Here is a 13197-nt window from a genome sequence, read left to right as displayed (position 1 = left end):
TCTGTCGCTTCCGTCCTCAGCAATACAAAAACAACAGTGTTTCCTTTTGCATTTTCGCTGTAATTAACACTGGGCAGTTTAGCTAAATACTTATATTCACGCTCTGAAAACAAAACTGGTAATTCGATGACCGAAGGAGCCTATTATGTTTCCCAGTCCACGAATGCTATTCAATAGATTGTTAGGCTGATTCGTATCCAAAGTGTTAGCGAAACAACAGTAGTGACGGCAAACTCATTGCAGTGAGAAATGTAGGATGGACTGATTAATGAATATTTGTGTTTGTACGTCTCGTACATCATGGCAATTTTTCAGCCAAAAATCATCCCATACCACAGAACTGTCATTTATTATACGATATTGAATTGCCTGTGTTATTCCAAATTACGATGCAGTGTTCCTTCGGACAGGAGTTGCGGCCTATACAGCCGTTATATAAGCCAAAAAGCGGATTAAGCCAAGAAATGCATTCGCAGTTGCGAATATGGACAACCATCAACTGTGTAATGGAATCACGATTATGAAAATTTGTGCTGGACTGATGCTCGAATCCGGGATTTCCCGCTTACCGGGAGCGCACGCCTAACGCTGGGCTATCCGAGCAGGGATCCCGGGTAGACTCAAACTTTCATACGTCGTCAACCAAGTGTCTACAACCTCAACTCGTACATCCATCTGGTATATTCCCGTACAGGGGAGACATTTTACTTGAAAGTCGCACGCACGATGTCGGCGGATACATGCGATATTGCAGTACCTGTGTTACTCCGAATTACGAGGCAGTATTGTTATTCGCAACTATTAATACACTCCTGGAAATTGAAATAAGAACACCGTGAATTCATTGTCCCAGGAAGGGGAAACTTTATTGACACATTCCTGGGGTCAGATACATCACATGATCACACTGACAGAACCACAGGCACATAGACACAGGCAACAGAGCATGCACAATGTCGGCACTAGTACAGTGTATATCCACCTTTCGCAGCAATGCAGGCTGTTATTCTCCCATGGGGACGATCGTAGAGATGCTGGATGTAGTCCTGTGGAACGGCTTGCCATGCCATTTCCACCTGGCGCCTCAGTTGGACCAGCGTTCGTGCTGGACGTGCAGACCGCGTGAGACGACGCTTCATCCAGTCCCAAACATGCTCAATGGGGGACAGATCCGGAGATCTTGCTGGCCAGGGTAGTTGACGTACACCTTCTAGAGCACGTTGGGTGGCACGGGATACATGCGGACGTGCATTGTCCTGTTGGAACAGCAAGTTCCCTTGCCGGTCTAGGAATGGTAGAACGATGGGTTCGATGACGGTTTGGATGTACCGTGCACTATTCAGTGTCCCCTCGACGATCACCAGTGGTGTACAGCCAGTGTAGGAGATCGCTCCCCACACCATGATGCCGGGTGTTGGCCCTGTGTGCCTCGGTCGTATGCAGTCCTGATTGTGGCGCTCACCTGCACGGCGCCAAACACGCATACGACCATCATTGGCACCAAGGCAGAAGCGACTCTCATCGCTGAAGACGACACGTCTCCATTCGTCCCTCCATTCACGCCTGTCGCGACACCACTGGAGGCAGGCTGCACGATGTTGGGGCGTGAGCGGAAGACGGCCTAACGGTGTGCGGGACCGTAGCCCAGCTTCATGGAGACGGTTGCGAATGGTCCTCGCCGATACCCCAGGAACAACAGTGTCCCTAATTTGCTGGGAAGTGGCGGTGCGGTCCCCTACGGCACTGCGTAGGATCCTACGGTCTTGGCGTGGATCCGTGCGTCGCTGCGGTCCGGTCCCAGGTCGACGGGCACGTGCACCTTCCGCCGACCACTGGCGACAACATCGATGTACTGTGGAGTCCTCACGCCCCACGTGTTGAGCAATTCGGTGGTACGTCCACCCGGCCTCCCGCATGCCCACTATACGCCCTCGCTCAAAGTCCGTCAACTGCACATACGGTTCACGTCCACGCTGTCGCGGCATGCTACCAGTGTTAAAGACTGCGATGGAGCTCCGTATGCCACGGCAAACTGGCTGACACTGACGGCGGCGGTGTACAAATGCTGCGCAGCTAGCGCCATTCGACGGCCAACACCGCGGTTCCTGGTGTGTCCGCTGTGCCGTGCGTGTGATCATTGCTTGTACAGCCCTCTCGCAGTGTCCGGAGCAAGTATGGTGGGTCTGACACACCGGTGTCAATGTGTTCTTTTTTCCATTTCCAGGAGTGTATATGTGATAACAATACGGTCGCAAAATAACGCTCTTCAACGCCTACATTTTCTGAAATGACGTGGGATTTGTAAAGATTTCAGATGACATCGGGTTATAAATGAAAGAAACTGGCAAACGATAAAATAATATAGTTAACATGAAGACGAAACTACTGCTATGTAATTGGTTAATTTCGAAGGAGAAGCAAGTTTCCTGTGGGAAACATACACGCATTATTTCCTGTATATCTGTATCTTCAAATCTCTACACATATTTGAAAAATACTTAAAGTGTAGAAAGCATTTTTTCAAAACCGAATAAACATTATATTTTTATAAAGTTACAGCGGCAATTGTTTCGGAAAGAAACCGTTGATTCACTAAATTTCAACGCATTACGTCGTTCATATAGCTATGGAAGCTGATGAGAAGTAAAAGTTGCATTACACAGACCGTGAATGACGTCATTTTAGCAGCTCGAAGCCTTCTCTTTCTAACAGCTACAATCTGAAACTTTTCATAGACGATTTCAACAATTCTTTTGTTAAAAGTTTTATAGCTTCAGGGATGCTGCAGGTATAGGCATACGATCTAACACTGCACAGGAGGTCTAGTTTCTCCCTAATCAGCTACGGAAGATTCAATATTTGCGTGAACTCTTAAGTACTTTTTGAGGTCAGCGTTGCATGGTAGTGAATCGTGGACAGTGGGGGAACCAGAAAAGAAGAGAATCGAAGCGTTTGACATGTTGTGCTGTAGTAAGAACTTGAATATTACACAGACTAAGAAGATAAGGGATGAAGAGGTTCTCTGCTGAATCTTATAAGACAGGTACTTATCGAAAATACCGAAAAGTAGAATGGACAGGACGACAAGTCGTGTGTTAAGAGAAAAGGGGATAACCTTTATGGAATTGGAGAGAGCTGAAGTGAATAAAAACCGTAGGGGAAGCCAGAGATTGGGATACTCCAAATAAAGAAATGAGGACGTAAGGGGCAAGTGCTATTCTTATATGAAGAGCTTGGTACAAGAAAGGAATTCTTAGCGGGTCGCATCAAAGCAGTCACATGACTGATGACTCAAAAAATTTTGGGTAGTCACTTGAAGCTGATTTGAACCCGGACCACTGTGAGATCTCTCTGTGACAATTTCTTATCTGTTGTTGTTGTGGTCTTCGGTCACGATACTGGTTTGATGCAGCTCTCCATATTACTCTGTCCTGTGCAATCTTTTCATCTCTGAGTAAATATTGCAACCTAAATCCTTCTGGATCTGTTTATATTGAACTCTTGGTCTCTCTCTACAATTTTTACCCTCCACTACTAAACTGGTGATACCTTGGTAAATCAGAACATGTCTAACTTACCTATCCCTTCTCCTAGTCAAGTTGTTCCACAATTTCATCTTCTCCCCAGTTCTATTCAGTACTTCCTCATTGGTTACGTGATCTACCCATCTACTCTTCAGCATTCTTCTGTGGCACCACATTTCGGAAGCTTCTATTCTCTTCTTGTCTAAACTATTACCATCCATGCTTCACTTCCATACATGGCTACAATCCATACAAATACTTTCAGAAACGACTTCGTGACACTTAAATCTACACTCGATGTTAACAAATTTCTCTTCTTCATAAACGCTTTCCTGGCCATAGCCAGTCTACATTTTATATCCTCTCTACTTCTACCGTCATTAGTTATTTTGCTCTCCAAACAGCAAAACTAATCAACTACCTTAAGCGTCTGATTTCCTAATCTTATTCCCTCAAAATCTCCTGATTTAATTCGACATTCTATTATCATCATTTTGCTTTTGTCGATCTTCATCTTATATCCCCCTTTCAAGAAACTGTCAATTGCGTTCAACTGCTCTTCCACATCCTTTGCTGACTCTGTCAGAATTACAACGTCATCGGCAAATCTCAAGTTTTTATTTCTTCTCCATGGATTTCAATTCAATTTTTATTTTGTTTCGTTTACTGATTGCTCAATATTCAGACTGAATAACAAAGGGGAGAAGGCTACGACCCTATTTCACCCCCTTCTCAATCACTGCTTCCCTTTCATGCCCCTCTACGCTTATAACTGCAATCTGGTTTCGGTACAAATTGTCAATAGCATTTCGCTCCCTGTATTTTACAGCTGCCACCTTCAGAATTTCAAAGAGAGTAATCCAGTCAAGATAGCCAAAAGCTTTCTCTACTTCTACATATGCTAGAAACGTAGGTTTTATTTTCCTTAATCTATCTTCTAAGATAAGTCGTAGGGTCAGAATTGCCTCGCTTGTTCCAATATTTCTACGGAATCCAAACTGATCTTTCCCGAGGTTGGCTTCTACCAGTTTTTACATTCCTCTGTAACGAATTCGTGTTAGTATTTTGCAACCGTGTCTTATTAAGCTGATAGTTCGATAATTTTCATACCTGTCAGCACCTGCTTTGTTTGGAATTGGAATCATTATATTCTTCTTGAAGTCTGAGGGTATTTCGCCTGTCTCATACATCTTGCTTACCAGCTGGTAGAGTTTTGTCATGGCTGGCTCTCCCAAGGCTATCAGTAATTATAATGGAATGTTGTCGACTCCTGGGCCTTGTTTCGGCTTAGATCTTCCAATGCTCCGTCAAATTCTTCACGCAGTATCGTATCTCCCAATTCATCTTCATCTACGTCCTCTTCCATTTCCATAATATTGCCCTCAAGTACAACATACTTGTATAGACCCTCTATATACTCCTTTCACCTTTCTGCTTTCCCTTCTTTGCTTAGGACTGGTTTTCCCTCTGAGCTCTTGATTTTCATGCAGGTGATTATCTTTTCTCCAAAGGTCTCTTTAATTTTCCTGTAGGCAGTATATGTCTTAACCCTATCGATGTATGACTCTACATCCTTGCATTTGTCCTCTAGCTATCGCTTGCTTAGCAATTTTGCGCATCCTGTCGATCTCATTTTTGAGATTGTTTTGTATTACTTTTCACCTGTTTCATTTACTAGCTTCTTCTTTCATTCCTTACCCCCAGTCCATATTTACCTGCCACTTTGCTTCTCTTCCTTTTCCTACTATCGAATTCCAGTCCCCCATGAGCATTAAATTTTCGTCTTTCTTACTCAACTACGTTAATATTTGCATATCGTATTGCTGATACCCGTTGCAGACCGCATATCATGAAACCTGTCAATAACTTGACCGCAGTCGAACAACTCCGAAGCCACAGCCTCTTGCCCGTATTACTGGTACAGCAATACTCCAGAGGGCTGCGGTAGCAAACGTTCCGTGGAAATATCACGTGACTCTGTTCCTCTGACGTCACTGCGTTTCTGGTGGTTGAGATCGAGTCGCGCCTGTGTTGTGGCGCAAAGGTGTTGGTAGCGCTTCGTGTTCAGCGCGCACCTCATTAGCAGCGTTTCACAGGAAACAGTGCTCCGTCACTCCTGTGCTTTGTGCAGGCTTGCGAGCCCAAAGTGTTGAAAGGAGGTGGGGAAACTGTGGAAGCCTGCGTTGTATCCGGATACCGCAGTTTTAAAAGGCACGAGACTATTCTGCGTATGTTTTCAAATAAAGGCACTGTCGGTGACTGTGACAAATAGTAACGAATTTAGCGGTTGATAAACTTCTCTCAAAATCAATAAATGTGGGAAGGTAAATGTGTGTGGAATTGGGACGAGAAATTAAGTGTTTGAATTTCATAGCTAAAAGTCTAGTATCTGAGCCGCCGGAAAACGCCTCATTGAGTAGCTTAGTGCGTCATCTTATTAGCTCCTCTTCAGTACAAGATTGCATAAAAGTAACTGTAAGTTAGCGAGTGCCGTCTCGTAAACAGATATGAACCACCCCGAAAGTTTATTTCAGCGTACATACCGCTAAACAGTGGGCATTTTATTGTCAAATCAATGTGATTCCTAGCAGTTTCCTTTCTATGTGTGCTGCTGGAGCAACCTGCGCTGAATACCCATTGTAGTGGTTGAAAAATGAAATAGAGTTATTTTCAGCCGAGACTACGGCAAGGTGTCACTGCACCAAATGTCAGTAAGTAGAGTAAAGTAAGTGAACAGTGATATTTACTTTCAAAATCTTTTCTTGAAGAATTTGCCTTATTTACTAGCGATTCATCTACAACATTAACACATTTAATCACACTATGTGAGCGTGGAAATAGTTGCCAGTGGGTAACTGATGAAAACAAATTAAATTCAACAAATGGAAATTTTATTCTTAAAAACCCTTTTTAGCAGATTTAAAAATTATGATCAGGAAGCACCCTCTAAATATCAAGTTACAATTTATTGAGGGGCAGAAATAACAATCTTATTTTATTTTGACAGTATGAGCTTTCGGGCTGAAAACCTAGCCGCTCCCTTTTAACACGGCCATAGTCACGAACGCTCACAACAACCTCTGAATGACTACACTGGTGCAAATCTGTAACACACCAGATTACTTTAAACTAAAAATTTTAACAACTCACACAAACATATAAACTATACACCCCGTAGGAGGGATGGAAAAACACTCACATTAAAAAAAAAAAAATACTTGCCACCGAATGTGAAACCTGTTTTTAAAAGCAAACTCTTACGGTGGAAGGGTGGCAACTTTATATACTAAAATGACCATTTAAATAAAAACCCATGAAAAGCAGTCTTACATAAAATGTACAAACATGCTCCACATTACACATATACCGCCTCTCAAGATAATACGCAAGATAAAAACATATTTAAGGAATTCGGCCTTTACACCTTAAGGACTAAATTCGTTAACACCGAGGCAGCTATTAACGTATGGGTGACCGACAGACAGACAGACAGACACTAACCGCCTAACAAATGCGGACGAGAGACAGACGAGCAAGCTGGGACGAGAGACTGACCAAGAAACGCGTAGAAGTTAAGAAGTAAATGAAACAACATATCACGAGTCACAATAAACTGCGATGTCTGGCGAAGACCTGGCGCAGGACCCCCAAAACGCTCTCCCGAACCATCCGCTGCCAGCCGCAGGAAGTCGCGCCGATCTCCCGTCTCACGGCGTCGCAGCTCGCACAGGCCAGACCGATGTCGTGGGTTGACTCCTGTTGCTCTCATGTCGCCCGCGAAACCACTATACCTCGCTATACGCCGCGGCCCACTGGACTGACGTGGCGACCTCACATGCGCCGACGCTCAAGACGGGCAAGTCATTCTGTGTCCCAGTGCGCGACCGACCAACCGATCTATCCGACCGCCAATGCCCATTGCCTGAGCAAACTCTAACAGACTGGCGGCCTAACACATACTAGCACTCCGGACGACAGACAGACACTGACTGCCCCACACTGACCCGGCTGCCCAACTGACCGGACTCGACGAGACTGACAGACTCTCCCCGACTGACCAACCGCCGAGCTCATAGCGCCCCTTAAATGCATGTGAACAGGCAACCTTTCCCCTTTCCCACCAGAGGGAGACACGAAAGCTGCGATTGCCACAGCGGCGCCTCCGCCAGAAACGGAGGGCGACTGCTTCACACTACGCGCTGCGGCGCGCTCTTCAAAACAGCAATTTTTACCTCAGCTCAGTAAGAGATACTGACTTGTCACAATATTGCCAATGAGGTTATGTCGTATACATATTTGAATTCCGATGCAGTTTCAACCAGTCAGGATGATTCTTGCCAACGTAAACCCTGTTCAGTAGTGGAAATTTCACTCTAGAACTTCTCGTAAGTGCTACGAAAAATGTACACGGACCTGTTACGGAACAGAGCTTCGCTGGTCAAACCTACGGAAGTAGTAAAGTTTCCAACGGCTATAAGTTTCACTTGGATGACTGCTTGTTAGAGTGTAACCTACATTACCTCAAATGAATGCCTCCAAGAGCCAGCTAATATCCCAAAGCTCACACTAAGGCCCAGGTGTTAACGATCCATAACGCACCAGATTAATCCACGAAATGTCGTAATAAACATTCACGTCTACTAAATCCACCCAAAAGACTAATCTGAAAAGCTTTGCATCGGTCTGTAAACGCTTGTAATGAATAACTGCCAGAAAAAGGTGTAGTCACGTGATATTGCGACGTTTGGTCGTCTGGACCAAAATCGCATCCTATCATCATCCTCTATAGATTTACATACTGGTATTCATGCGGAAAACTTAATTTTGTTCTCACTCAGATACGTGATAGAGAGAGGAACAGGATTTAAACTTCTATAGTGATGACGATTAGTCTTTCACTGCTATCGTATTCATATCTTCCAGATTAGCGCACACTTACAGCTTTTGTTTTCTTGTTGCAGACACTGGTCAAGTGCACAAAGTGGTTCAGTGGACCGACAGAGATGGGCGCCCAATGTCGAGAGAACTTGACGTCTTCGATGTCACTCCATCGGAGCCAATCCGTGCCATGGAGATCTCCAGGCAGGTAAGGGCGTTGTATTATCTATCCAGCCTCCTGCAATTACAGCTTTTGCGTAGTTCAAATTTAACTGATTTGTAAATTTCAGCCGGCCGCGGTGGTCTAGCGGTTCTAGGCGCGCAGTCCGGAACCGCGCGACCGCTACGGTTGCAGGTTCGAATCCTGCCTCGGGCATGGATGTGTGTGATGTCCTTAGGTTAGTTAGGTTTAGGTAGTTCTAAGTTATAGGGGACTGATGACCACAGATGTTAAGTCCCATAGTGCTCAGAACCATTTGAACCATTTTTGTAAATTTCACGTCCAGCTTATAAACATAACGTTTCGCACTTGCTTTAGTAGTCATTCGTCGTAAAGTCTGATGTCACTGTAGCAAGTGCATAATATTCCTAAGAGGGAGATGCTCGTCATCTTCAGGTGTTTATGCAACATTAAAGAGCTGTCTTTCCTTTACCGATCACCTCATATACTTACGTTCCTCATTAGAGGCGAGGAGGGGGGGGGGGGGGGAGCGTGCTTGCTGGCAGCAACCATATTGATGCTCTTCATCCTAATACGTTTCAAGATATCAGTAAAACTTTTACAATAAGTATTAATAACAAGAAAGGATGATTTACTTTAATGGATTTCTGTGTAAAATTCAAATTACTATGGTCTGGCTGACGTTGTGATATAGCTGACAATACCTCTTTTGGTTGACGGTGACGGATATTGTTTTGCATGGTGACGAGTTCCCCCTAAGTATAGTAGGAGTGAGAGAGGAGAATGTTCGGGAAAATAAGGTAAAACTGTTGGGACACTAGGACTAAGATTTCGTAGTTGTCCAGTATTGGAGAGTGTACAAGAAGGTGAGAGTTCGAATAGGTATGATTAGGATGTTGCCAAACAAGGTTGGGTTGGATACAGGAGACTTGGTAAAATGGGAGCGGGAGGTCTGGTGGAGCGCAGTTGTTAGCTCATAATTGTGGAACTTGGACTGGGACTGGATTGAAGGCGAACAGAATTTGAGGGGGAAGGGAGTGTGGAGGTAGGAGCTACTTCGCCGAGGCGTAGCAACGACCCGGCGTTGGGATGATTTTAGGAGGCAATGTAGTTTGATTTCCAAATTTACAAGACGTGTAGGATGGCTGGAATTTAACCAGACGGCAGAGAAACTGTGTTGGTGACAAAAGACGAATGTGGTAGAGAAGGCTAAGTGAATGGCGTTCAGTGATTATTAAAGAGTGGAAAATGTTTGGTAATGCAGAACCAAGCTCCGTTGGCAAAGGCAAGTATTTGGTTGGTTTGAAGGACGGTACAAGAATGTACTCTCCATGTGCAATTCGTCTGTAATTTCAACATTTTTCTCTCTTTGTTGTTTTATCTCTCTCGAGTCACATAGGCACTGACTTCATAGAATTTTTAAGTAAGTGCGTACAAAACCATATTGAAAACGACGGATTTTGTGATTCATTAAAATGGACGATATTGATTTAGTCATGCTATTGTGTAAGGGTGAAGCAGCTTCCACGATAATGCTGCAGAGGATATTGATGTTGGGGCTGTTACGATTTCGCTGAAAATCTTTCGCTAGTCTGTGATGCTCAGCTCGAGTTAAAAATTCCGATGTAATGGTATTCTTCTTTTCCGTCACCTTTATCCTGCGACTTCCCGATGTCAGCATCTAAACTGCTGCATTGGGAAATGTTATCGATAGAAAGTGGTCTGATGTCCTTCTTGTCTCACGCATTGACGACCACAACACTTCTACCAACGATAAGATATTAAGGGTATTCTTCAACTAACACAACTTAATACGGATCTCTGTGCTGAGCTGACATTTCCCGAGCGTGCTGAACGCTGTCAGGAAACAAAGAATGAGTGGCTGTTGTTTTAAGGCAACTGACTTGTGATAGTGATAGGTGGAATTTAAATCTCACTTAACTAGTTTTACTTCTTAGATTTTTGAATTACTTTGAAATGCGTAACTTGCTAAATACATTTAATGTAGATTACGACATACTGTCTGCTCAAAAACATTCACAATTGAAAGCTCGAGAATTTGTGATACTCGCAAGTCGAACTTACATGAATTAAGATTAAGTGCATAGGTCGCCGTTATGCGGTGTTGAAAGTTTGCAGATTCGGATGCCACTGAATAACATGATATGTATGTGGCAATTACAGGCAATGCATGCTGGAAATGTACTTTGTAGCACACTAGTACATCAGAGAAGTAGACATATTAATCAAACAGACAGAAGAATCCATTTCCATCTAAAAAGTACTGGTGAATTCCATCAATGGAAAATACACACACACACACAAACACACACACACACACACACGCACGCACACACACACACACACACACACGCACACACACACACACGCGCGCGCGCACGCACACACACACACACACACACACACACACAGAGCGAGAGAGAGGGAGAGGAAGTGGGGTGGGGAGGGGGGGACGAGCTGGGGAAGGGTTGAAACGGAAATGAAAAGAAGGAGAGTGAGTTACATGAAAACATTTTGAGTAACATTCACAGACCAAGCAGAGCAATTCGAGCAGATTTTAAAAAGAGTTAATAGCGATGGTACACGACGGAATACAATATAGGGGCTATTCTGCTTGGTATGAAGCCTACAAGTGTTTGGTAGGTTTCAGGAAGTACGTGGCATCAGATGTCTATGCTTACATCACATCAGATCAGATCAGATGGGTAGTGAGCGCGGAGCTGGCGATCAATAGTAACCAAGGAGTGTCCCATCGTCTTCAGATCAGGCGAATTTGGGATCCAAGACATCAAACTGGCTTCACTGTTACGTTCTTCAAGCCACTGTAACACGACTACGGCCTTGTGAAACCGACATTTATCATGTGGAAGATGCTGTAGCTGTCAGGAAAGTCATCAAGCACGAAGGGAAGCAAATGGTTCGCAGTAACTTTCACGTAGTTCACAGCTGTCACGGCACCGTTGATTTCTACTACAAGTCTCACGGGAGACCAGGTGAACGTCCCTTATATCATAATACTGCCCCAGCAGTCTCCATCCGTGGAGCAGTGCACTTTTCGAGGAGTCGTTCCCTTAGATGACCGCGTATCGAGATATGACCATCTATTTGATGTGATATAATGCGAAGGGGTGACACTTTTCCGGTGATCTACGATCCAATTTTGACGATACCGTGCGCACTGCATTTGTAAGTGATGATTTCTTTGGGTCAACAATGGGACACTTAGGGGTCGAAGACTGTGGAGCCCCAACTTTAACAGTTCTCACTTCACGGTCTGTTCTAAACGCTTGTGCTCGCATAAGCGTAGTTCTCTGTTCAGATCTCCCATTGATTGTCGCCTGTCCTGCTTCACAGAGAGCACAAGCCTCCGATCTCAACATTCTGTGATGTGGGGTGAAAGTCCAACACCTCGTCGTCTCCTCGTGGTTTCTATGTCCTTAACACATTTTCCGTGCACACTCACGACAGTGGCGTGCAAATATTCGACAGTGGCTCCTAGCCATGTCTTTTGTTAGAGTCGCTCATGTCAGCCTTTTTCCCCATTTGCTGCCCGTATGGCCTCTAACATGATTCCCCATGCTCCTCTTACAATCCCCTTCGTAACCTACGGTAACGCTTTCCCGCTACTTCGCAAAGCAGCATTTATTTTTGCGGTGGACTGTGGACGCAATGCCGGCCGAAGTGGCCGTGCGGTTAAAGGCGCTGCAGTCTGGAACCGCAAGACCGCTACGGTCGCAGGTTCGAATCCTGCCTCTGGTATGGATGTTTTTGATGTCCTTAGGTTAGTTAGGTTTAACTAGTTCTAAGTTCTAGGGGACTAATGACCTCGGCAGTTGAGTCCCATAGTGCTCAGAGCCATTTGAACCATTTTTTTTGTGGACGCAATCTTCTGCCTCATTAGCGTATACGCGAGGTTTTGGTCGGTTTTCGTGGGCCATAGTCGAGTGGTAACAGACTGCTGTATCGTTTCTGACTTCATTCTCGTGTAGCCATGGTGGTGGTCGTAGTGGTAAGTTCCTATAGGTCCAGACTGCTGAGATCATTGGTCCCCAGGCTTACACACTACTTGATCTAACTTACGCTAAGGACAACACACACACTCATGCCCAAGGGAGGACACGTGCCTCCGACGGGGTAGCCGCGCGAACCGTGGCAAGGCGCCGAAGACCGCGCGGCTACCCCGCGTGGCGGCCATGGTACCGGCTGCGATGTCACCAGTGCTCACTCCATCAACCATGTTTCATCCCGCACATGCCGCGCCCAGTTTATTCTCTCTCGATGTGGCTGGCTTCCACGCTGTGCTCATCTGCCTCTTTCTTGATTGTGTTACCAGATACTTTGGTGTATATAGATTCTATTATAACAATATCCCAGTAATCGTTAGCCTTTGCGATGACTGAGGTGTCGATGAATTCTGTTTTATGTCCACATTGCGATGCTGATTCATCCGAAATAACGTAGTTGCAGACATCTCTTACATTTAATGTAGAGTTGTTGTATTGTGTGCACGATCTTCCCGACGGAATACTTTCCAAAATAACGATATTTTGTAAACACAGAGAGTTATAACACCTGTATTATCTTTCGCAACAT

At 44.8% G+C, this 13197-nt stretch overlaps 1 protein-coding gene across 1 annotated transcript in view; it reads left to right on the top strand.

Moving 5' to 3' along the window:
• The window catches only part of LOC126199444 (semaphorin-2A-like), a 468120-nt gene that overhangs the window by 433220 nt on the left and 21703 nt on the right, over window positions 1–13197 (top strand). The window contains exon 10 of the mRNA XM_049936362.1: window positions 8486–8610. Coding sequence (XP_049792319.1) covers window positions 8486–8610 — 125 coding nt within the window. The remainder of the gene's footprint in view (window positions 1–8485; window positions 8611–13197) is intronic.

The sequence above is a fragment of the Schistocerca nitens genome, chromosome 8 (genome assembly GCF_023898315.1).
Source record: "Schistocerca nitens isolate TAMUIC-IGC-003100 chromosome 8, iqSchNite1.1, whole genome shotgun sequence".
NCBI classification, from domain to species: domain Eukaryota; kingdom Metazoa; phylum Arthropoda; class Insecta; order Orthoptera; family Acrididae; genus Schistocerca; species Schistocerca nitens.
Note: the sequence above shows the minus strand (reverse complement) of the source record. Positions and strands in the feature narration are given on the sequence as shown.